Source organism: Aptenodytes patagonicus, chromosome 3 (assembly GCF_965638725.1).
Source record: "Aptenodytes patagonicus chromosome 3, bAptPat1.pri.cur, whole genome shotgun sequence".
Taxonomy (NCBI): Eukaryota; Metazoa; Chordata; class Aves; order Sphenisciformes; family Spheniscidae; genus Aptenodytes; species Aptenodytes patagonicus.
This window is the reverse complement of record NC_134951.1, coordinates 131,662,658-131,687,622: the sequence shown is the minus strand read 5'-3', so window position 1 is coordinate 131,687,622 and position 24,965 is coordinate 131,662,658. Positions and strand designations below refer to the sequence as shown.

At 39.8% G+C, this 24,965-nt stretch overlaps 1 protein-coding gene across 5 annotated transcripts in view; it reads right to left on the bottom strand.

Moving 5' to 3' along the window:
* The window catches only part of RALGAPA2 (Ral GTPase activating protein catalytic subunit alpha 2), a 141,108-nt gene that overhangs the window by 37,930 nt on the left and 78,213 nt on the right, over window positions 1-24,965 (bottom strand). For all 5 annotated transcript variants that reach the window (XR_012995066.1, XM_076335262.1, XM_076335263.1 and 2 more), the window contains 2 exons: window positions 19,563-19,721; window positions 14,196-14,323 (listed from right to left, as the gene is read on the bottom strand). Coding sequence is in view for 4 of the 5 variants with exons in the window: in XM_076335262.1 (XP_076191377.1) it covers window positions 14,196-14,323; window positions 19,563-19,721 (287 nt within the window). In the remaining variant the exon portion in view is untranslated. The remainder of the gene's footprint in view (window positions 1-14,195; window positions 14,324-19,562; window positions 19,722-24,965) is intronic.

The following is a 24,965-nucleotide window of genomic DNA, read 5'->3' as shown; positions in this document are numbered from 1 at the left end:
AGCGTCCTTTTTCTCCTTTACTAATCTCTCTAGCTCCAAAGTCGGTCACGATAGTAATTTGACATTCACATTCAGCACAACTATTTGGCTATACATTCTTAATATACGGAAGTCTTCCAAGACTGTTTTTCTTAAAAATCCTGACACTCTTGAAATATTGCCTCTTCTGTCTGATAAGGGAACAGAATTTTACTTTCATTTTTAAAAAATGCAACTATTTATTCATCCTGCATAAATCATTGACTCGGTTGTTACTGCACAGTCAGAACGCACAGAGGTAAAGCAGCAGAAACACTCAAAGTGTTTAGGAACTTCTGTCCTACTGTTTTCTTGCAATTCTGGTCCGTTATTACAATAGTCTCCATGATAACTCCAGCAGCACTGGTGGATTCCACTCCATCCTAAAATCTCATTATACTGAATACTACAAAAAAAAACCAACCCAAAAAACCCCCCACCAAAGCTGTCTCAGTCCTGATGCTCTAAATGTAACAAAAAGATGAAATACAAGGGGAGGAAAATGTGTGTCTGCATGCATCGTATTTCTAATCTTCTTCCAATAACTGCTAAAATGAAAAATGAAACATTTTGTTTACTGGTCGTCTTCTTCTGGTATATCTTCTTCAATGATACAAGGAAAGATTAAAAATTGTTGTTTTGGGTGTTAAAAAGAACACTAAAGTCAGTGTGAGCCTTTTATTTGTAAACACCAGTTTTACAGATATTGTAATTGACATGAGAGATTGAAACTAAAAGTAAAATCTCCTCATGTTGCTTTCCGAGATCCCAGTACTTTGTGTGTTGACTTTTGGGATTCCAAAATGCATGTTGCTGTGGTATTTAAAAAAAAACGGAAATGCTGGCATGCAAATCCTATTCAACAACTTGAGAATACTAAGGGCTTTTACAAGGCAAAGAACACGTTAGAAGTTCATTAATTAAACAGTGCTTGTGAACAGATGGAATGGCTATCTGGGCTCTAATTACTGTAAGTTGGTACAGAGGTTTGCAGACCTTAATGAGGTTCAATAAAATGAATGATTACACATCAATCACAATTAGAGAAACCTGTAAGATGAGCTGAATTATCATGGCAACAAGTCATAAAACATGGGAGCACAAAAACCAACAGGCTCTGCGAAAGCCTATAAAGAAAACGTTTCTGAATTAAAACAGTTGTTCTGGATTGGAACGATTCCTCTCTACTGCCAGCCCCATAAAAACGCTCAGTGATTTAACTATAAGGGTTGCACTGTCCCTCTCTGGCATCCTGGAGGATTGATTAGCCATAGGAGAGTGCAGGGCACTACAGTACCTAAAGGGTTAGCAACAGCAAAGCAAACAAGGCAATGATCTGAAAAATAACCAGTTACGGAAATGAAGAGAACGGGAACCCTTTGTCGCACATTAAATACAACATTGAAAATAAAGACACCGATGCTTCTTTTTATCTTCCCAGTGAAGTGGAGATGTCAATCATCAGGTACAGAGGCTGTTTAAAACCAGTACAATTAGAAAATGCAGCTATGTGGAAAACTGTGTAGTTGAGGTTATTCAGACTGATATGTGTGGGTGTAACTGCTATTCCTACAACTCCAAACCTTTAAATAACACGCAGTTTTAATTAAAAGTTAAGGACAGAAAAATAATCCCAGCCACTTCAATTTCTTACCACTGGAGCTGCCTGTGGGAAACGGTGTTTTCAGAGCCTCAAATTTCCCAGCTGTAATAGATGCTGGTAGTAGATGGAGACAGAAGTTAATAGTAAGGGGAGGAGTTCACTTATGATATGTGAAGTCTCTGAAGATCAGCTTCAGTGCTTGCTCCCCAAAGTAACGGCTCTATACTTTTATCATCTTCTTTGTACTGCTACACTTCTATTGCCTTAATGGTGTCAGTCTGGCAGACACAGCCCTTAAAAACTCCAGAAATCAACTTTCAATACCAGGAAGTTAATTAGAGTCACAGGTATGGCACAAGTTAAGGTAAGATCTTTCAGGAACAGGAGAAAAGAAAAATGCATGCTAGGCTTGAGGTTATTTTCTAAATTTTAATGACTTCACTTTCATGATGCTGCATTTTTGGTATCAAGACCGCAGTAATGAAAAACCGAGCTAACCCCAAGTTTGTTTGCTACAGTGATAAGACTAAGATTTCTAAGTGAAATAACTGCTACTTGAACAATACTACTTTGCCCAGCTGAAAGGTGGGCAGGAGAATGCCTATTTTATTTAAGGAAGCCAACAAACCGCAGACTAGCAAGGTTTTATAACATCATCCACATTGTTACACAGGTGAAAATGCATGAGATGGATAATCCTAAATAGGTACAATAAATCTAGCTGTTCAGCAGAAGTTACACTTACAAGTTCTCAAAAAAACCTGGCCCAGGCCAATTCAGAGGAAGTACTAAAAACAGCAAATGAACTGAGAATTTTTTTTTTTTTAAACAGAAAATGCTGTACATGTACTGGATTGTTACTTAGCATTACATTTAAGAAATCATTAAAAGCCATCTGCTCCTGTTTATACACTAGAACCCTGACAGTTAATCTTACTGTGAAATACACACAAAAGTATGATACTGAGGAAAGAAAAAAATACAGATTAAATACGCCAGCCAATAAACCCACTATGAAAAAGTAGCTTTCTCCTATTCCTCTCTCTTGCTATCTCCACGTTTATGTCCCCAACCTAATAAAAAAGACCCCAGTAACAGGATGGCTTTAAAAGTTTTTCAAGCGCACGTAGAGGGAAAGCCTTTCCTCTTTAAAGAATGATATAAGATTATGGTGCTACCCATTCAAGTAGCTTTAATATAATAGACACAAAAATTATGCACCTCATCCTCTTCGTATCAGATGCACAGAATCAGTCAGGTTGGAGGGATGTCAGGAGGTGATCTAGTCTCACCTCCTCAAAGCATAGTCAACACCGAATTCGGAAGCTCATTTTTACTAAGAGGGAAACAAAGCAGTAAGACAATTCAAAGCTAAACTTAAAAACATTCTTCCTGTTTAGAAAATGATTTCTTAACTTTTGAATGAAGTGATTGCAGCATGTATGGTTCATGAAAAACATATACTGAAGTCAGGTTTTCTTTAAAAGAGAAAAAGAAGAAAAGTTTGAAAAATGACGTAAACCTATATTGGCGATTACACATTTGTATTAATGCAAGTGCCCGGATCGTTGGGGACACGCACATGAAAATGCCCACGTGCACATGTAGCTGGTCTTCTGCATCCTTTGCGCCTTCTCACCACCCGTGGAGAGGCGAACACGCGGTTTCAGGGACACGGGAACTGCCTTGCTGGATCGAAACCACAGTTTCTGAGGTCGGCACCTGGGCTTCGGCCGTGGCAAGGACATGCTGCATCGCGCCGGACCCGTTGGGAATCCCACAGCAGGTCGGTGAGGAGTCACCAGCCCCACAAAAGCTCTCAAACTATCCCCTAGTAAAGACTTCCTGGAGCCAGGACTTCTCCTTAAAAACATTCCCCGTAGGAGCATTAACCTTGATGAAGCACCGCCCGCAGGGGTTCCCTGTAACAAGTTGCTCACAGGGAGCCCGAACCGCCAAGCTCGGCCACCTTCATCTTTCACCGCAGGTCCCTTTGTTCCTTTGTTGCGATGGAGGGAGTGGGGAGCTTCCTGCCGCGCCGCCCGCTCCGTTCCCTACTGCTCATACTTCCCTTACGCTTTTTGTCTCGTAACAACAGTAAGCAAGCCTCAGCTTTTCACTCTCTCTTCTAACGAGTCTTTTCATGACCTATATAATTCCACATTCATGCAGAGTACCCGTGTGCCACGCAACCAGGATGTGCTTTAGTTTTCTCTGAATTTTGCAGTTTAATTTGATGATTACACTGTAAAAATTAAGACGCATCCTTTTAATCTAAATTACTCGGGGCAATTTAACTTAATTTTATTAAAACGTAGAAACGATCGCTGTACTTTCTGCACAAAGGAATTAGACTGGAAGGTTAAGAATCAGCACCAGCAATACCAGCAGCTCCCTCTAGTTGGAAAGTGTATTATTTTTCTCCCCAAAGAGCTAGTATATAGGAAAGATAGCCAGATATTACAAGCTTCTTACAATAAGCGGCTTGGTAACTCACGCTGTAATATACGATCATTGTAGATCTACTAGCTACAGTGCTTTGATTCTCTCTTAAATGAAAATAACTTTTTATTATCTATGCTGACTTCTGACTATTTCTGTAATAGGTAACTACCAAAAAATTAAAAATTCCCAACATTTGACAATGAATCTACTTTGGAACAAAAAAAATTACCCCATGTTAGAACAATGATTTGAAAACTGTGTTTTACTGAAATTTAAAATAAGTGTTAGAACTTGCATATGCTTTAAATAAATATAGGGTTTCATATATTGATCCAGAAGCCACCTCCTTACATTTCCAAGGCTTTGAAACTAAAGAAGAGGCTTTTTAGCCTGAGGGGTTAAAAGTGTGGGTGTGGAAGTGGGCTTTTGTTAGAAAAATTAGCAATGCTATGAGTCATTGTGCATTAGCGGCAGAATAGTTTTGCATCTTGTATGAATCCAGACACCATATGCCATGCGAGGGCCTACTACTTTATGCGGTGCCGCTGCTGACGGGCGGCCACGTGGGCATCCCCAGCGGAAAGGCTGTCTGCGCGCGGCGGCAAGCGCAGGAACCCGGTGATCCGAACACGCTGGACATTGTCGCGAGCAGCAGGAACAGCTGGTAAGCTAGCAAAGCTAGCAGAGCTAGCAGAGCCAGCGCGCCGCAGCGGCGGCGGCGAGCCAGCATGCTAATGAGACGGCGAGCGCGCACAAAGCCCGCCGCAGAGGGGATCGACCCCAGTGCTGTCGGGTCCTGCGCAGCCCAGATTTCAGAGATTTTAGCCCGCTCCTCAAAATCCCACTGCCGCTGCTCCCCTGCGCCCGCTGGTCTCCCCAGTGCTGCAGCACGGGCTCAGGGCCGGGCACCTTGCTCTGCTCAAATACAAGTGTCATCTTTATTCTTGCCAGCAATGCAGCAAGCGGGCCAAGATGACAAGCCTTAGTCAGGCGAAACTCACGCCGAAGCCAATGTGCATTTTATCCATGTGAGGATTGCACAGCCTGAATTAAATTTAAAGTCCATTCAGATAAAACTCTACTTACTTTTTTTTCCCCCCACCCATTTGTGACAAAAGCCGAACAAAAATAACCCTCAGAAATCCGAAGTGCAAGTGAGCATTCAGAAGCTAGTTTCCAAAAGATACAACGGAGGTTTTAGCTACACAAATCCCTTCAAAGTTAACAGGGGGAGAACAGCAAAATCATCAAAACTTGCTTTGAAAATACAAAGAACACAAACCCCTTTAATTTGTCTGGTGTGTAAGTAGAAAAAAAAACCCCACCAGAACACCCCGTAAGATTGAATGAAATACCTACTAGTAACCTGAATATATCAATTTTGCTTCTGTCAAACTTTAAAGAGAGCCTTTCATTAAACACAAGTTAGACGTTCTTTGTCTAATATGACAGAAAACATAAAACAGTGGGCGGTAGGTGTTTGGACCTCCATATCTTACTTGAAGAGAGTGGGAGCTTGAGTTCACACCTTCCTATGAAAGGTACATTTACTAGTTAGCTATAAACAAAAAACCCTATACCACACTGACTCGATGTTTGTTATTGCAAGGTAAATTGAAGGCAGACTTCCACCACAGACCTCCTGGAAGGCCTTTGGGTAGGGCACGATTACGTGAACAAAACTGCACTTTTAATAAACTTGTTTTATTTTTACGGAGAACAACAGAAACACCTCGATCGCAGTCAGCTTGACCAAACTGTAGGTATTTCACGAGCAATGCCACCAAAGCTGGCGGACTGCAGGTGACGGAGATGAGTGGCCAGTTAATCTAGAAACGTGGCCAACGTCAGGGTGCTATAAGCACCCTGTTAGGCACCCCGTGAATACCTACTAGCTATCGGCCAGTCGGTACAAACCTCAGAATCCGTACATTTCCCTCTTCAGTCCTTGCTCATGGTACTCTTCGCAGACTGGCAGCGAAATCTACTGCATTTTGCTTGTGAATATATGAAGAACTATATTGTGCTTTTACAGATTTAAACTGGATAAACATTACTCCCAGCAATCTTAAGAGCGGCAGTGGTACACAAACCCTTTGCCCAACTCAAGTTTGATTCAGCACTAGGACACAAGTTTAAAACAGCACTTAAATAAAACCCCCAGTTTCCTGCAAAATTATTCATGAACAAATAAAATATTACTGATGAAGAAATGGAATAAAGAAACCAAGTGTTTCATTCAAAGCAGCAGCAAAGCTTTGCTTTTCCATGGCAGAGGAGAGTTAGGATTCAAACTCCCAACTCCCAATCCTGATCTGCTGCTTATGCTTTATGTACTATACTTTTTCCAGCAAGATCATGACTTTCCAGTCTTTGGTAGGGGCTAAAGAGGTATGGCTGTGTATTTAAGGAAGCTTATTTTCAATTAGTGCACATGTACATCATTTAACAAATCCAAAGTTGAGTTTGGGTTCCCCCCCCCCCATTTCTGACATATATCGCACAGTGAATTCACTTTTCATTTAGAAAAACATTACATTCATGATGTCACTTAACCACAGGTTCATTTTTGGAACTACCCATTAAATCACTTAGCAAATAAAAGCCTTTAAAACTGTTGGGGTTTATTTACTCTTACTGAAGAGTACAGTTGCTGCACAGAGATCATCATCAGGAGGGGCAGCAGTTAGTGCCGTTTAAAACTCTGCTACAGAATTAGCTTGGGACTTTCTCAACAACCCTCAGCGATCTTTACAGCTTCCAGCATGGAGAAGAATAATGATGCCCCATGTTACAGCAGAAAAATAAACTGTATTGTTAACATGCAAACTTCACTGCTGCCTCCCTTGCCTTCTGTGAAATGGTGAAGCTCACCAGCAGTTCACAGTAATGCATATACAAGACATGTGTCTAACAAGGGACTATGAACAGGGACAGGTATGTACAGATGCACGCACAAAAATATAGAAATTTAAAACCATTGTGTCCATACATCATTCAGCAGCATGTGAAGTTTAAATCCGCAGAAGCATTATATACTCTTTATATATTCACAAGCGGGATGCAGTAGATTTCTCTGCAAGTCTATGAAGAGCACTATGAATAAGAGCTGAAGAGCCGCCTCCACAATCCCATGTAATGCCACCTAAAAGCTTTGCCTCGCATGACTTATTACAGGCTGGAGCAGATTAGAGGCATCGATCGCTGCCTGGAGAAGGTTCTCGCTGCGAGGAGGGAAGGCAGCCGCAGAGACAGACAGCCCGGCCATCGATCTGCTCCAGCAGGGAGCTGCGCTGCAGAATGAAGGTCAGTGCTGCTTTACACCACCCCGTACAACCACCGCCGCGTTCAGCAGCATCCCTCAGAGACTGCTGCGACAGGACCAAATACTTCTCTCTGAAACTCAAACCCTTGCGCAAGGGCTGGTTACAGCAACTGCCAGGAAAGTGAAGGACGGCAAGTAAAACCTGCTGCTCTCCGCAGACAAAGCAGCAGAGGACTGACTACAGACAAGACACTCCTGCGAGCCAGAACCGATCACTTCGGCAGAAAACTGTCAGATGCCATGTCATATAAATTGTCACAGCTCCTGTGACACATGCTTTAGAATTTCATAGTAATTTCTAACAGCACCTATCTATATAGCTTGAGGGCATAACTTCTTTGGATGAAATAAAGGGAACAAATTGTGAACCCTTCTCTAAAAAGAGTAACAGGCTTTCTATTTTATTTTCACGGTACGATCAAACACCCCTTTATAACCAAAGCAGAGTTCTAAATGCAAGCTCAGCAAAGTACATTTTGAAGTGTACGCAAAATGTGTTTTCAGGCATCTGACATTATGTGCACCTGCAAAATATATGACAGCCATTCACACAATTAAGTCCATCATAGCAAAAGATGGAAAAATGATTCTTTTTTAGTCTCTGATAAGGCAGGTAAGCAGATCAGTCACTCTACATTAAGTTAACCAGAAATTGGTTTAAACCAACAAAAGGAATTAATTCAGAATTCAAAGTTGATGTTCTTTGCTTAATCTTCTTGATTCCAGACATGACATACTAATATATAGTAGATGTGTTAATATTTGGATGCAATATAATGAATTAAAGTTATGGATATCTTTTTTTTGTTTTGTATTTAGACAGTCTTTTGATTTTATCCTGATGAACTACTTGTTTGGTATAGTTCAGTAGGCATACCATAGTCATTACAGTGGATAAAACTTTAAGAGTTATTCATGTATCAAATTACTTCTCCAAAGTAAGGGCTGTGTTTTCTTCTGGCCCACAAACAGGATTGCAAATCGTAAGCAGGGAAATGGTGACATCCAGTGCTCAGATATTATGTAAAGCGTATGCATCCTCATCATGCTCTTTTTTGTTTGTTCTAATGCACAGACACTTTCAGTGTCTAATGCACAGATGCATTACGTCGCACCAAAGTACTATGAACATCCATGATAAACTTAAGAAGAATTTGAAACTCTTTTACCTTCAGGTTTTCTCTTTGAATGAACAACAAATGATGCAAACAACTTTGGAAACAATACCACAACCTGCCACTGTGGTAATTTTTTTCTTCTTACCAAACTAAGAATATTTAGGTCAGCCCGTATATAATTCTGTTTATATGAATGAAAAAGGCAGAAGCAGCACAGCTTATGTTAGAGATTTGTTAGGATTACATCTCCAAGAACACTTGCACAGTTACCTGAAATGGACAGTTTTGACAGCAAAAATAGTGGCTGACAGACATGAGTCTGCATGCCCACCCCATTGGTTATTTCTTCTTCCCCTGTAGAGTAACGCAGCACTGTACTCTAACCAAGATACTACAGAATAGTATGAAAAATACGCAGGAATCAACAGGTAGAATAAGAACAAACCCCTTTTCCTTCCATAAGACCAAACCAATTTAGCCTAAAAGTGAGACTGCTTAAAAAGTTAATTTTACAGTAAACATGTTAATTCTCAATAAACCCCAACAGGAACTAACTCCCTATTTACTCATTCACAGGAAGATACATGTAGCTTAAATTTCTAAGAAAATAATCCAAAGACTACAGGAAATCAATGAAAACCGCAGGAAAGAAGCCAACTGATGCTTGCACATAGGGACATTTTACACCCTCCAGTAGGTTGCTTACAAAAAGCTGGTAACAAGGAGCTACGGTAACATTTCAGACATGTCAGAATCTCTCCTACTTTTCTTGAGACCAGGTAGGACTGGAAGTATGATAGTTATTTGCAATAGTGGAGACAAAAAAAAGTGGTAAGATACTACAAATAACATCAAAATAATTTTCCAATTAAAAAGCTTTTTTTAGTAGAAGAGTGGAAACACAGAGATACAGGCATTTACATTCAGGTACATGGGGCCACTTCACAGATCATGACAGCAATTCACCAAAGTTTCCTCTTCATCACTGTGGCCATTTTTCAACCTCTGAGAAGCTTTTCTTTCCAGTTAAGAAGCAGGCGAAAAGGCTTAAACAGCATTGCTCCACCTCACACTTACACATTTTTCTAAAACAAACCAGGTCTGGTACAATCTTTCAGCCAATGCAATTTAAAGAACAGCTGTCTTAATTGCAAAGATAATTTTGCACTACACTTTTTGTTTGGGTTGGTTTTTGGTTTTTTTTTTTTTTTTTAAACAAGACAATAAAAGATATAAGAATCCAGGATGTTTACCTCTACTGTTATTATGAAACATCTGAGACAGGAAAGAGTAAGCATCCTGGTTATGAAATTTCATAAGTAAAACCCGAGACCAACTAACAAATCTCTAAACAAGAACAATTTAATTCAAGGAGCAAGGAAATTACTCCATTTTGAAAGACAATCTGGATTCTGGGTAGTCAAAATTGCATTGCCCTAGGCATTCTAAGGGGAGTTTTCTGCTCAGACATCACTATCACCAAATCCCAAAGTCTTTTTGAAGACCAACGTTAAATTATGGACCAACCAAAGTGTCAAACACCTGCAGACTTAGTTACATTTTCATATTTGGAGGTTTACTAGCACCTGAGCTTAAAAACTGTGAGCTTAAACAGCAGCTGTAAATCAGACCCATAATAAAGACTTAAATACAAACTCCATTTTGCCCCCCGCCCCATATTTATCTTTACAGATAAGACCAGCTCCCAAAGATGTGCACTACTGCAGCTTAGGGCAACTGGGACTCCAGAATATGCAAATGTTCAAAAATCCTTTCCAGCATACAATTAATTTAATATAAGCTGGAAGAGAGCACAAAGATGCAGTTTTATATCATCACCCCTACCATTTTTGAAATATTCAATATTACTGGAGCCAGGACAGGCCCTTGCTTAGGGGGTCCTGCTCAACCCAAATACAATTACCAAAGCACTGCACCAAAGCACCAAATTACGAATGCACTGTTTTTCATCCCTGCTCTCATCTCCTAAGGCACCCTGCTTACAGACTCGCGTTACTCTTAAATACTGACAATTAGCAACCTCTGCTTTAACTGGGCTTAATTAAGAGGAACTTCAGTTTTGATACATAATTATTTGTCTGTGAGATTAGTTGTTCCTTCCTTTCCCCAGCACATAAAAAGGTGGCTTTAATGCTCTCAAAAACTTGCATAAATATACACGTTTTTATACAACAATTTTAGTAACTTTAAATATTATTCTTCCTTGTTCTTATATAATTTAAGCCACCTTATTGCTTATGATTTCCATAAAATACACAGGCATATTTAAAATAAAAATTATTGCCTGAAAAAGCAGACTGGTGAGGCTGCTGAAACACATTACCTCACACTCAACAGTTACTTAAGAATGGTGAGAGCACCAATCAGTATGGTCTGCAGCCGCTCAGTCTCAATGCTTCATTGCACCAAGAATGAATGCACTCCTGAAAAAACGGTTATTTTGAACATATACTAATGTATAATCATCCATGACCATGTAAACATTGCAGCAGCTACAGAGACAACTGAGCTTTAACCACTCAACAGACAACTGAGCTATGCGTTAACTACCCTGGTTTTGCTCCTGTGTAATGCCATCGCATGCCATTTGATGTATACAAAGAACTTGTAGCCAGCATGGCTCTAAACTAAAGTTTAAATATAGTTAATTATTTTTTAACGACTATTTCTCTCGCTCTAATGAGTTCCTTAAAACAGAAACAGTTACATAAATATAAAAAATAGATTTACAAAAAAAAATCTGATGTGGTCTGCCATAGTTACCTTCCTCATTTTCAAAGAGATTTCCAACAGAAAAATGTATTTGGGTACAACAGTGGAATTTGTGTCATCATGACCAAGCGATTACAGCGCACAGTGAGATTCTCCCGCGGCTCTGCGGTCCTGGTCCCCATGGAAACCGGACTCGGATATTGTCCTCCACTCGCTGGAGCACCGAGACTTGGGAGCCTTTTGTGCCTGATGAGATTTCTTCCACAACCTTCCAGCAACAGACCCTATGCTTCCTCCTGACTCTTTCCTAATTGAGATGCAAATTAATCTCTGTGGCTGATTACACTTCCCTTAAAGCCCCTGACAAGTGCAGCTGTAACCAGAGTTTACAGACTTTCCAACAAGTGACTTCAGCTGTCACTACTGGCAAGACACTGCCCCAGCTCCCCAGCACGCGACCCCGCGCAGGCAGTGCTTCCCGCGGGCACCACGACCAGCTCACTCCCCTCGCACCTCGTAAGGCAGGAGCGAGGATCAGGGCTCTGCTCCGGTTGGAGCAGGGTCCCAGCAGGTATTTCACACCCTGCCGCTGCTCCAACACAAGCATCAGGGACTCAATGCCTTGTCACCGTTGAACCATTTACGCCAGAGGAAGTGTTCAATCAATTTCTAACCACACTGGAATCAAGAAAATTTTTAGCTACTAATCCTTATTATGGATGCTGACTTTTAACATGACCCGTGTGACAAACAGAAGTGGCAGACCACTCCTCAGCTCTGCCTTACACAAGCTTTTCTGCACTCACCCGAACTGCAAGGTTACGTCTAATGTGCTGCCAAACATCATGGGTTACTTTTCCAGGATTATTGCTTTTTATTTCTCCCTTCTACTGAAATTTTTTGAGCCATTTCACCTTTGGGTTATTTGCATCTCCAGTCTGACAAAGTTACTAAACTCTCTCATTTACTGTTCAAATTTCTGGGTCTGCTTTCCCCCTGTTCTCCTCGTAGCAGTTAGCAAAGTGAACACCAGAGCAAAGTCATTCACTGCTTGTGCACCCTTTGGGAACCACAAAGCAGTGTTACTGCATTGGACAGGTTCAAACACCACCTTTACACATCTATACATTTACATTCCAATTTCTGGCTCACTAAAAATTTTAGTATTATCTTTGTGCTTATAGAGAGTAATAATTGTTGACCTTTGCCGTAAGAAAAAAGTGTTTCATTATCTATGGTAAGAGCTGTGGATAGCTTTCTCTCCCACTCCAGTGTCATCCTGATGGGATCTTCCCGCCATATTATCTTTGTCCAGTTTCAGAAGTTTCTCAATTCACTTTCATTTATCAAACAGATAAGTGGCAGCTGATTCACTACAGATATCGTTGGTGCAAAAGCAGGCACAAAAAAGGAAGAAAAGAATCTGGGGACAGATGCTGTTTCAGCGAGACCTCAAACATATGCCGAGAAGTGGCATGCACTATCATATTTGTGCTGCTCATGTTTCCCTGGGGACAAGGAGGGACCCAGAGAGACACCCTGTCGGAGAGCAGGAGAGCACAGCAGGCTGCTGAGCGCTGTTCACTCACAAAATGTTGAGAGCCAAAAGATGAGCAGGATCGGGAATCAGAGGACTCCGACCGGGAGTGAGGTGCTGGGATAGCAGTAAGAGGCAACAGGATCTCCTCATTCTTGTAACTGCTGTTACCTATATTAATTCTACTACACCGCTATTTTATTATTATACATTCACTATAGAAGCAGATGGATTAAGCTAAATTCTGCATAGAAGAATTTCAGTAATTAGGTAGACTTCTCTCATCAAAAGTGGAAAACTTGGCAAGTTTTGAATCATCTGTTAAGTACTGCCACGGTTTTGCAGCTGATGTATTGCATTCAGCTGCTTACGCAACAACCACTAACTGTCTTTGTTTTAAAATGAGTACACAATGAAGTGAATAAAATACAAATTTGTTTAACCACAATGCTACTTTTAATTTCTGATGACTTTTGCAAAGTATACTAGATAAAATTTAGCCTTTAAAAAAAAAAAACCACAACAGTATTTTGAGGATATTTTGTTTTTTAAAAACATATGTCTCAAACTAATTAATCAATGTTCTTTCAAAGATCACAACATTTCATTTACAAACTCTTTCTCAAAGTCATATGGTTCGAAAAATATTCAAATCAAAAGCTCCCCAAAGAAAACGAAGTGCAGTGAGTGCTGGTCCTGAGATAAGTGATATGGTTAACAAAACAAGCTATAAAACACTTCTAGCATAGTTATGGCATTATCAGAAAATCCTAGAATAAGTGAAAACCAGTAATAACGCTGTTAGTCTGTATATCACACAATAAAAGTCTATGCTACAATTTCTGTAACAGAGAAGCATACCACCTAGTTATCTTCCAGCAACTGTTAGAAAATATGTTCTGAAAATGCCCAAATACAGACATGGCTGGAATAAAACTGGAATTCGGGAACTGAAACATCTGTATCTGAGGCCAAATCCCATCTGTCTTATTAATGTAATAAGTCCGAGTAAAGTCAATTGGACTACTCCTTTGAAAAAGGTAAGAATACAACTGAGCTCTGTGTGTTAGCCTAATATACACTGTAGATAACTTCTATTAGTGTGAAAGAAAATTGAGTATTTTCATTACTTACAGTTCAAAGCATCAGCGTTAAGTCCAAGTCCACCACCAGAGAGACTGTCTGAAGCTGCTGGTGAGAACACTCTTGTGATGTTATGATCTTATTTTTAAAACACTGGATGGCAACTGGGTGTGAACGACTGAAAACATTGAGCTTGACATGAAGGAACCTTTGGCCTTTTCCAATAAAATCAAATGGGAAGGACTTTCACTAAAGCTTACCTCTCCACAGAGGAACATTCAGAAGTAAGAACCCTACCAAGAGGACCCTTGCCCCAGCAGGAAGAAAGGATACAAGCTCTGGTAGAGCGGGATGAGCGACTTGACGGCTCTGCTGGCATTGATGCACGTGGCACATATGAGGCTTGGCAGGAGCTTTGCAGTCACGATTGCTCCATCAAAGAGAGGACCGAAAAATGGCACCTGTGGACCCCAAAATAAAAACAATGCATGTAAAGCCGAGCCAATGGAAGCTGAAAGGTTAGTGTAGAGCATGGGAGCAACTTCCAAAGATCACAAATAGAAACAACATGCCCGACTCCCAGGGGATTTTCACAGCCAGGCATCTGCTGCTTGAGAAGGGCACCAGGGAGGCAAGAGGAGGCAAGTTTCACACTGCCCTGCCCTAGACAGTGAAGTTATTCGGTTACATTACAAGCATTAGCTTGCTCTAGGTCTCCTCTCTAGATCACGGCACAGAGACTCCAAGTACAGCAGAAGAACACAGAAACAAACCACCCCCATGGGCTGTAGCTGCAGGGCCATTATCAGCCAGGTTAGCACGGTCAGTCGGGTGGTACCCTTGCTAGCACAACATACTGTATCTTGCATTATATTATTGACATTTGGAATAATAAGCATCAGACCCACTATAGAAGACCAGTACCTTATTTTGCCATAAAACAGTATGACCACATTGTTTTCACACTGAAACTTCCAGTGTGATATTAATCCCCCAACTTTTTAAGTTTTTAATCTTCCATAGTTGCCATCAGTATACTTTACATGTATATGCACATTTCACAGAATATTCAACTGAGTAAACATGAGCTTGTTATGCATATGAACAAAATTCGTCTATGAATTTGAAATCGATATTCCATTTTGAGTAGATATAAGAGCTGTTTTCTGCCTTGCATCCCAACAGGAGACCCTGATTCACTGGCTGAATCCGACATTGGCAGGAGTGTTTGCAAAGAAATATTTGTTTCAGATAATCTTCTATAAACTCCTTCCACAGACTTCACTGAAGGGAAAAAAAAAAAAAAAAAAAAAGAGCTGATCCAAGATAATGAGGGTCTGTGGAAAGCAGAGATGACAGAAAACTACCACCTCTCAGAGGCAGTTCCCCCTAAACACGGCTGGGACAAGCACAAACAGGTCTATCCCAGCATAGCATGTCAAGGTGTTAAAACGCTGTTCCTTCAAGGTTACCGTCAGAGGAAACCACCATATAATGTCATTTGGTGACATACGGCTTTTCAGATAAAGGCTATACTAGGTAAAAGAGACACTTTATAAAAGTGAAAAATGTCTGGAATTGCATATACATAACAGACTTTGCCATGTCAAACCCAGAAAATTTTAATGTTTAAATATATAATAAATTTTAGTATTTACAAGTAGTCAAACTCCTTTCCCTTTCACAAACTGAAAACGGAGAAAAAAAAAACAACAACCCAAAAACCCCAACCAAAACCCTAAGCAGAAGCTAGCAGCAATTATCAATATTTAAGCTATGGATTTTTTTCCATCTGTATAGAGGCTTATCACATAAATAAATACCCTCTTATTATTCTTCTGCAACTGCTTGTGGGTGACTGTGACAGTCATTCAATAAATGGACAAAGGGAATAATATAAATCCCCTGCATCTAGGGAATTCCTCTAATTAGAAGTGGCAATGAATTACAGAAGAAATTTGGTTTTAATATAACATCTGCAAATGACAGCTGTCTTCACACAGTTATTTTGTCATTCCTTTACTTAAAATAATTACCCGCCCCCCAAAAAATAGATTAGTGTAAAATGTTTCCATAGAGGTTTTGCCTTTTTTTACTATCTAGGCAGTTGGAAAGAAAGGTAACAGGAAGCAAATCTATGCCACCAAAGCGATAACGTTCTAGAGCATCAAGTTTTTCCTCTTTAAGCAATAACATTTCTAAGCGAAATTTTTAACACATAGTCTGTTCACAAGTATTGACAAAAGGAGAAAAAAAGTAAACTATATTTTTATCTAAGTACAAATAAGGAGGTTAAGTACATACTAGTATTAAAATTATACCAACATACAAGTACCAGATATTTAAAGTCAGATTAGCACTTGCATATGCTACTGTACAGGGGAATTCATTGTCAGGCTTTTTGACAAGCAATTTTTGCTTACAGGACTTTGTTTCACTGTTTCAAAACCACCTGGAGTCTAGCGAGTGTGGTAGATTTTCTTAACACAGTATTACAGTATTTATATACTTAAAATATAGACAAGGTGTGTATATTTTATACATCTTATATATGTATGCATATAAATACATACATATATATGTATATATGCTCACATTTAAAAAAAAAAAATCTTTCAGTGGGCACTCTCCAGCAAATTTATCAAAAATACCTCCAATCTGTCTGACATTTTAAGCCAAAACGTTAAATAACTGTTTTCTCTGAAAGTTTAATAGTCAAACTCCAATAAATCATACTTTACTCTAAAACTCCTTTTAAACAGAGAAGTAGGCTAATTCAAGCTGAACCCTAAAAACTGAGAGCTTTCCTTAGCATCCCCAAACTGACCCCACAGTGTAGAGGTAAGAGTGCAGTGGGTACTCTTTGGAGTGACTTTCATGAAACTGGGAAACATGCTTTTTTCAAGCATGTTTCAAATAATCAAACAGATTATTTCAAGAACTGTGTCCTAGGCACATGTTTTGTCAAAAAGTACATTTTTCATGACCCAAAGTTGGCATACACTGGCAGATGGAAAAAGAAAATAACGCAAAGGATAGAAGCGGCTTTGTATGAGAGCAACTGATTTTACATTACCAAAGAAAAGCAAGCGTAACCCACGTGAAACCAGAACCAAGAGCAGTATTCGCCCAAATTGGTTCACAGCTTTTCGATGTGCGGGGCTAACCCTCTGGAGACCTGCAAAGGCGTCGCTGCCCTGCCTTACAGCAGCAGCGGAGCCAGCAGGCCTCACTGCTCCCCGGCAGGCTCGGGGTCTGCAGAGCCCGCTGCGATACGAGGAGCACACAACCGGACCATACGCCCGCGTGGACACAAAGCTTGGAATTATTAATTCCCAAGCAGATCTACCGGCCATGCTGAGGGTCATTAAAGTCAATGGAACTCGCATATCGTCAGCTTCCATCTGTACAGGGGGCTCTGCCTTAACGAGGAGTTTGAGGGGGGAGACCAACTGAATGCATAGGGAGATGGTCCCCGCTCAGTACTTTTCTGTAAGTTGGTATTAAATACCCATTTGAGGAAAACAGTGTTTTGAATGGTTACAAAAAATATATTATGCTTTGACAGGAATCAATTAAGAAAAAAAAAGTTAAGGGAAATACCCCCTTTCCTTGAGTACTCCAAATGTCAATGCAAGTTATCCATGAAACAAAAATGAATATTCAGCCCATTGCAAACACCTGCTTCATTACAATTTCCAAGAAAAGAAAAATTATTTCTGTTGCACGCAGTAAAAGTAGGCAAGGTTAAATAAACCTTTTGAGCACAAAGACTTCCCCTCTATAGCAAGCAGCACTAGTTAAAAGAGTGGGGAATGGGTAAATTATTGTACCAAATGGCTGAGAATTAATCTCTGATGACTAGCTGCAATCTAACGAGGCATCTGTGTCCCAGGGAACCCACAGTATGTCCCTGGCGGTATGTGCAGTGTGTAGAGTCTGCCTGGCATTCTTTGTCCTCTTTTGCAGGCAGCTTTTCGTCTCATTGTTCAGAATATCCTCATGCATCTGTGACGCGTGGAATGCATTCACACTAACAGACTTACTATTGTCTTCTCTCAGAAGCTTTGTCGAGCAAAGACTGCATCACGGTTCCTGATAATTATATTGCTTAATTAATCAAGACAAAAAAAATTTGCAAATCATTGCCCGGTTGCCAAGCAGGGAGATAAAAAATGAAAACAATACAAGCTGAAGCAATATAACAAAAGTAACAGCTATCTGATCAGAAATTCTTATATAATGAAGCTATTAATGCTAAATCGGTTAATGTTAACATTGCTCCAGGTGTCTCTACTTAGATGCAAACAAAAAGGCTAACATTATGTATATAAAAGGCCAAATGTTGCCATGGATTCTGTAACCTGATAGAGAGGACAGCCTTTTCATTTGATTAGGGAATGCAATTTAAATACCAGGGACTGAAGCCAAACAACAGACATTTCTCTCTGCAAGCCTCTTTCATTCACCCTGGGGTCAGTAGCTGGTGAACAAAAGGTCAGCCACACTTGCCCTGGAAATGTCTGGATTAATTTTATTACATTGTAATGGTTTGTACTTTAAATGTAGGGATAACACTAAATTTCCAGTTAGCTATTATTCTTTCTGCCCGTTGGGTATTTTTGACTAATATGTAAGATGACATAGCTTTTCTCGATTGGTTCATAGAATTTTCAAGCATGTTCATAATGCTAAATTCTCATTTTCCTGATGGAACATTAAAAGCTAAAATTCCCAAGAAGCAAATTGCAGAGCTCAAAATCAAGTGTAGGAAACCCCCCCACTATTTCAACTTACAAAAAATTTTCAAGTTTGAAATGTCTACTGGCGAACCTCTGGTTGTTAATATACAATAGCTCCGTCATTCACAACTCAAAAAATGTTGTATACAGCTGGTAAATATGTTATCTGCTGTATGCATTTTTCCACAGCTGCTTATTCTTTTGGACAAATATTGTCCCTCATAAGGGAAATGGTATTTATCACACCGATTACTTTCATAAAGTATATTTTATATACATTTTTGCATCCATAATGTACCAGACAAGCATTTATTAAAGTAGCTTTTTATACATATGCACAGATGTACATACACACACGCCTGACATTTTGCAAATAAAAAAATCCATTATTTCCAAAAATGTCTAAAATGTGGTTGCATAACAATGATTTAAACAGCAAACACTAAACCTCAAATACTTTGTTTGATATAAAGATATCCAATGCCTACATCATCCCATCGAGTCAGACTATGATGACGGTCTCAAAAACATGTGAGGTTATGCACACTACCATATGTACAACAGTGACCAAGCCTTATGGGGTGAATTAATAGCAAATGAGGAACTTAAATCTTTATTATTTTGCTTTTATTGCCTCACATTGGAAATTCACAATGATTTTAAACACTGTTCTTTGTACATTAACTCCTATGGGTTGAGAATTCTGAAATATTTCTTTAAGCGCTAAGCATGAATATGAAATGATTTAGTAGCCATTTCAATCGCTATTAATAATTCTAGTTTTAAAATAAAAGCTCATTGCTCAGCATACTTTTAAACCGAGATGGACAGACTATATTTCATATTTGCTGGAAAAAAAAACCCCAAACTCTAAAACACTGAGCTTTATTTAAGCAACAGAACTGTCGGTCACTTGCATAACACATATGATAGATCCCATAAAGTAGTCAAAACATACCTCTGGTTTCTTCATTATCTCTATGAAAAACATGTGATTCTTCATTGGATAAATAACAATTAAAACATCTCCAAAATCTGTTGGTATAATGCCTCTGCGGTAGTTCCTGGTGTGTTCAGACCAGACGATGTGAACCTCATCATTTCCCAAGTGACGAAGCTGCAACAGCAAATTGGCTCTTTATTAATCAGAGTGATAACAACAGTTTATGAGGGGTCATGGCTTACAAATTGAATTACAATGCTCAATAGTAGAAATATTTCATTACAGAAAAAGTTAAAATATTGTTTTTCTCCAGTTGCTCATGAAAAGATCAGCTAAATAATTTGCTTCATTCAGAACGCATTGTTGTCTGATGGCTTAATTAAGTAATTATCAAACTAGCCATTAGCACGATATGTAAATGTACATTACCTACAATAATTTAAGATGGAAATCTGAATTACTAGAACAAAACATTAACCAACAGAACATCATATTCCAGCTAAAATAAGGTAGCTGTCACAGAAACATGAAATGCCTTGACTCGGGATGTCAAGAAACTTTCCATTTTGAACCACTATTATTGAATTTATTATATTACAAATAGCTCCTTGCTGACTCTGTCTGGAGCGGACTTTTGTTTGAAAACGTAAGCAAAATATCTGGGCAATGTGAATTAGAGAAGAATGGGAAATACTGTGGGAGTTACTTTTTATTTGAAGCACAGTTGCATAAAATATGGATAAAATTTAAACGTGACATATACAAAATGCATCTGAAAGCCTGTGTGTTTGCTTTGTTATTGGAGGAACTGGAGGTGATCTAACAGATGGCAAAAAGTATTTGGCAATCATGTACAAGCTACGCACAATAGTTTCAACTGTAAGCTTTAAAGTTAAAATTTAATCCACATGCAGAATGCCAGCCCAAAGCATAAAAAGAATTTAAGTCCCACTTAAAGCTTAAAAGACGCGCCCACCCCCCACCCCCCCCAATTTGGTGCTAGTCCCTGGAACAATGTGCACAATAGACCTAACAAAGAAGCCAAAACGTAGCTCTGCCTTCTTCACTGTCTCTGTGCAGGGGGAAAAAAGGAGGGGGGGCGGGAGGAGGTAGTGATTTTCATTGGTAAATAACAACTAAGTAATCTCAACGCGCCTTGTATCAGCTTATATTGTACCACCAAATTTTCCCTCCATAGAACCAGGTAGTACCTTTAAAAGTAAAGACTTTCACTTCTACATATTGGGTGGCGAACTGTACCCTAGTTGGAAGAGAAACATGGCAAAAACATAATACATTATGAGAATCAAAAAGTTAAAACTATGAACTTTGCTTACAGTTTATACTCTAGCAGAGTAAAATAAAGCTAAGTTCATAGAGTGACTTAGATTCTCAGTTTATTTTAAATGAAACAGAAGATAAAGAGTTGTATTTTATTTACACCTACGAATAAAAGACATTTTTAGTTCTGTTTGAAGAAAATACATACCATTTGTGTCTTATAAAAACATGGAAACATTAACAATACTATTACTAGAGCTTCTTACATGTACAAAAATCAGTACAAATTACTGTTCTCATGGTCATCCTGATGTCTGTGCATTCTCTTATATTTTCTTAATTGCTCAGTAAAAATAAAGCAACATCCAAGAAGATACTTATGTTGATAATACCACAGTGCAGACTGATACATACAAAACTAAGCAGTAATTTACATGTACGACAAAACCCGGATTTCACTTTCTGTGAACAGATGCAGCTAGGTCACCTTAAAAGCAAGATGTAAAGTTTAGTCTTAAAAAAAAAAAAAAAAATCTGTCTGGCTACAAGAATTTGTGCACAACAGGTTATACATACTGAGGATCTAAGTGTTTGGCAAGGCTATTCCGCACACAGCCGAAGCTGAGCTGTAATTTTCTGTGAAAGCTGAGCGAAGGAAGGACCCAGCTCACACCAGCTGTATTCAGAGCAGCCCAACGGCGATGTATTTGTAAGCAGTGCCCACAATTTATCAGGCTGAACCCAACGCATCCTGATAGTAGCGTGAGTTCTGGCACTAGCTTTGCAACACAGAGAAAGCCCACAACAGCAGTATTTAGCAACCTCTGCTTTAAAAAGCCCAACAAAGAAATATGGAAACAGAATTCTGTAAGGTGATGCAACTGTCCAGTTGCGCAGGGCAATTCACAAACACAGCTCTTCCTTCTACAAAAACAAACTGTGAAGAAAAGGCTCTGTACTGCCTTGCCTCCTATTGCTTTTGGAGTGATAAATAGCACATACCGCTATAAACACAGTAATCAAAATATGTCCAAATACTGCTTAAGAGACCCTTTTTAAATCACAAGGAACTATTCTGATAATAAGCAAGTACTTTTCATACTGAAGAATCCCAAAACACTTTGTACTTATATGACATCCAGGAGAACAAAATTCAGTAAACAGGGAGAAGTTAGATCAACCGAGGCTTGCTGTGCTTGTTTGAGACAGGAAGTGATGGCTATGAGCTCAAAATCTTGCAAACATCATGTGATAATAAATTACTACCTTTGCTACAATCCTCATCGCATGCTAGTAACTCATTTTAAAGCTTGAGTTACTACCTGTCATTGTTTTGAAGTCATACATCCTTAATCATTGCCTTTATAAGGCATAACGTTAGAAATATAAAATTGGTATTAATCAAAATATTTGCTCTTGAAAGATAATTTCATTGATAAAAAAAACATTGTAATAGCCTTATCAGTGACAACAAACCAGCTGCTATTTTCCTGTATCGCTCATTCAAAATATAAGCTGTGGGGTAGACTCAGTACCCTGAAGGACATAAGCAAGTATAAGCAAGACGATGCATTTGGAGCCAGAGTTCCATGCTATGCTCTCCATGCAGTTTGGGGGGGGGGGGGGGGGGGGGGGGGGGAAGAGAAAACTACATTAAAAAAATCCCAAAGCAGACAGGAAATAAGATACATATTAAAAAGCAGAAACAAACAACAGACCAGCTCAACCACGAGTAGTCAGATTAAGTTTATTGCTGACTTGAACGATCTCTCTACAAATGTTCAGGGAAGGCAACTCTTGAAATGGCAATTGCTTCTCCTCTCCGAGCGAGCTGACAGTGCACGAATTTTTAGCCTGCACATAAAAGCAGTTTCGCTAACACGAACAAAATATATACATTTTCAGCTGCACACACTCAAACACAGCCACGGCTTCATGTCTCAGCTACGCCAAGCATTCAGTGCCTGGAAGCTGGGTCAATGTATAGCTTCTGACATGCGTCACGCCGTCGTTAGTCATATCTGGTCTGCATTTCCTCAGCCCTAATCTGGGCGTCAGAGCACAGCCGGCAGTTCCAGAAGCCGCGCAGCCAGCCTCCGTGCTGGGAGGCTCGCCGAGCACCGCCGCTCCCCTTCGCTTGAGCAAATAGTTTTCAAGGCTCCCCGCTTCTGCTGGGCTGCACGCTGCCTGCCAGGCAACACGCCGCCGCTGACACTGGTCACGGTACACACCTAATGGCCTGACCTCCTTTCCCTGCTAATTGCATTACACAGCCAGCTGGCTCCAGAGAGGAGTCGTCTGTTTGACTGAAGAATTTCTGCTTTTGGGGAGGCATGGCTGCTACTTTTGCTAAGTAACAGTCAGGCCTGACATCCCCATTGTCTGGCTGACAGTGTACCCATCCTAAAATCTAAGTTTTATTTGTAAATTAACCAAGAAACTTCCTGCCAGAACAGTGCTGCCTGGAGACTGATAATGTGTGCCTTTCATTCCCTTTCACTCTTACTGTATCACTGCCAATTTGTTTTTCTGCTGCTCGCCAGCCCTAGGCTATAAAAGCCTTGTAAGACATAAGTGCAATTATAGTCCTGGAGTCAAATGAATTGGACAAATCCAATAGCACAGCTCTGTCCCCACTTTGCAAACCCCTACAGCAGTTAGATTAGCTGCTAAAAATCTAATCTAGCTCTGGCTAACAAATTTCTGCAGCGAAGGAGCAAGAGTTCAGTATGGGGTTGCAACCAGATTTCTGAATTGAAAAAGTTCTGCTATGACAATGGAGAAGATGGAATAAGTCACTGAAATTTTGCAGCTCATTTTTAAACCGTTAGGTACAATTTATGTAGAACAAGACAGGGGAAGGTAGGATGCTGTTACCATGATTGATTTTCATTCTTGCCACAAGACAGCCAGATAAAAAAAAGTTTAGAACCAATGATGCTGAACCCTACAGCAGCAAAAGATATCAGATGAATTTTGATTATGCCACTAGAAAAGATTTCTTTCAAGGCTAAGACTTATTTGGAGAGGTTTTTTTTCTCCCCCTCTGCTCCCCCCCCCCCTCCCCGAATGAGCAATATAATGTGTCAGCATATATATCAAATAAAGGAATACAAACTGCAAATTACAACTGTACTGCACAAAAATAAGGGGCCAAGTTCATCCTCAGTGGAAGTGCACTTATTCTTGTGAATTTATACCAGAAATTAATTTATTCTCATGTTCGGTAAAAATAAAGAAACATAATAACATATTTAAGTAAAATTACTGCATCTGCTTAATTCCCCAGCCCACAGAATTTATGGCCTGCTGTACTACTTCCTTGGCCAGCAGGTGGTAAGACCTTCTGTTCAGCTCTGGAGCTTGCGAGCCAAGCACACTGATTGGTATTGAATTCTTTCTGCCTGTCTGTAGGCAAAATAAGCAGAGAAGAAACCACAGAAATGACACAAAGATTTCAGAGATAAGGGGGACCTTAGATCCCAGATAGTATCCATGCAACCCTATCTGATGGAAGCAGGGGCAAGGCAAGCAAAAAGTTGTAGCCCCCATTGCATCCTGATTGGCAACATGATAAAAATTTTCTCCCCCCAGTAATACTGTCTTCTAACACCATATATAGTTCTATCGCAGCAAACATTACAATGAAGCAGGTACTGAATGACAGCATCGTAATCTGCCTTCCTCTCACACACTGCTATGAAAAAGCAGCACTAACGGAAAGAAGTAATAAATATAAAATAATCTTTTTAACCTGGACATACCACCCCAATAATCTCAGGTGAGGACCTAAGCCCAGCATGTACTAACTGCTCAGTGAGCAAGTGGAAGTATTAAAATACTTGTGATTATCTTGAGAGTTGCCATGATCTCGGAAGCAACATTGCATTTGATCACGACTCTGTTAACCAGGTATTGCAGAATTCACAAGCGCAGTATCAACAGGTGGGAGAAATAAATAAATTTTCCTCTTGTTTAAGAGTATGTTGCAGGCAGGCACGTGTTTCTTTTCGAGCACACATGCCAGTTGTGGTCTGCACGTGCAAAGGCTGCCAAAATCAACATGGGACTTCTGCGGACTGAGGAATTTTGTTGCTAAAGCATCAGTGTACCTGCCTTTATGTATTTCAGTATATG